At 42.7% G+C, this 962-nt stretch overlaps 1 protein-coding gene across 1 annotated transcript; it reads right to left on the reverse strand.

The window, feature by feature from the left end:
• Positions 1 to 272: 272 nt before the first annotated feature.
• Positions 273 to 602, reverse strand: LOC113315570 (tRNA-specific adenosine deaminase TAD2-like). Its single transcript, XM_026563833.1, has one exon. It carries the CDS (start codon positions 600 to 602, stop codon positions 273 to 275), a length of 330 nt encoding a protein of 109 aa, XP_026419618.1.
• Positions 603 to 962: the final 360 nt, after the last annotated feature.

Consider the following 962-nt stretch of genomic DNA (forward strand, 5'->3'; position numbering starts at 1 on the left):
CAGATCTTCTCAAGTCCAAGTTTCTAACCGACTAGTCTTTTTCTCCCCCAAAACAAACCAACCTAGCTTGGCTGCTGTGCGTGAGAGAAAAATATGTATTTTGCTGTTTATCGAGACTTGAGAATGACAGCAGCAAAGGGTCAAGTAAAAAGTTCCAGTGTTGGCGTTGGGAGTTGGCATATTACATATCAAGATTATACGCCAGAGCTAAGTGAAATCACTGCGGTATCTGAACTGGCTTGTGAGGCTTCGGTGCATTGGGATTTCCTTGATCATAGAAACTCCGAAAAAGTGAGATAACTTCGGATGCCATTTACTCCTCCTTCCTCCTTTATATGACCTTTCATTTCCGAAGCACCATCATTAAGTGCGTGCTCAGTGTTTCTAGAATGTAACGACAAGATTGATCCACAGCCTCCGAACTTATCATTAGCATAACCATAACATACAGCTTTAATACCAAGAATTGATATAGCTGCTGCACACATGATACATGGTTCACATGTGACATAGAGATGACATTTCGAAAATCTCATTCCAATTTCTTTCTTTGAGTGTCTATCCTTTTGCCAAACCTCAAGCAAATAATCGGTGGCTTCCATCTCCGCATGCCCTGTAGTATTACTTGTCTATTAATTTTCCTTATTGCCCTAAGGTGCGGGTGAATCCGCGGATTTCAAAGTCCAACCGCAACCAAACCGTTAAAAAGTGCGAATTTGAAAATCCCACCCGTGTTCGGTTCATAGATCTTGCGGATTGGGTTTCACCCGTAATTTTGCGGACGGATACGGATAAAATTCGCGGTTCCAGAATTTTTGCGCACCCCTAGGTATAACTGAACATGGAGGTATGACGGACATAATGGCCAATGGCCAGACTTTGGTAATGGTCTGAATTTAGAAGCGGGAGTTGGTGACGGATTTGGGCCTTTGGCAATTTCGTACAGTCCAGTTAGAAGTCTT

Source organism: Papaver somniferum, chromosome 10 (assembly GCF_003573695.1).
Source record: "Papaver somniferum cultivar HN1 chromosome 10, ASM357369v1, whole genome shotgun sequence".
NCBI lineage: Eukaryota > Viridiplantae > Streptophyta > Magnoliopsida > Ranunculales > Papaveraceae > Papaver > Papaver somniferum.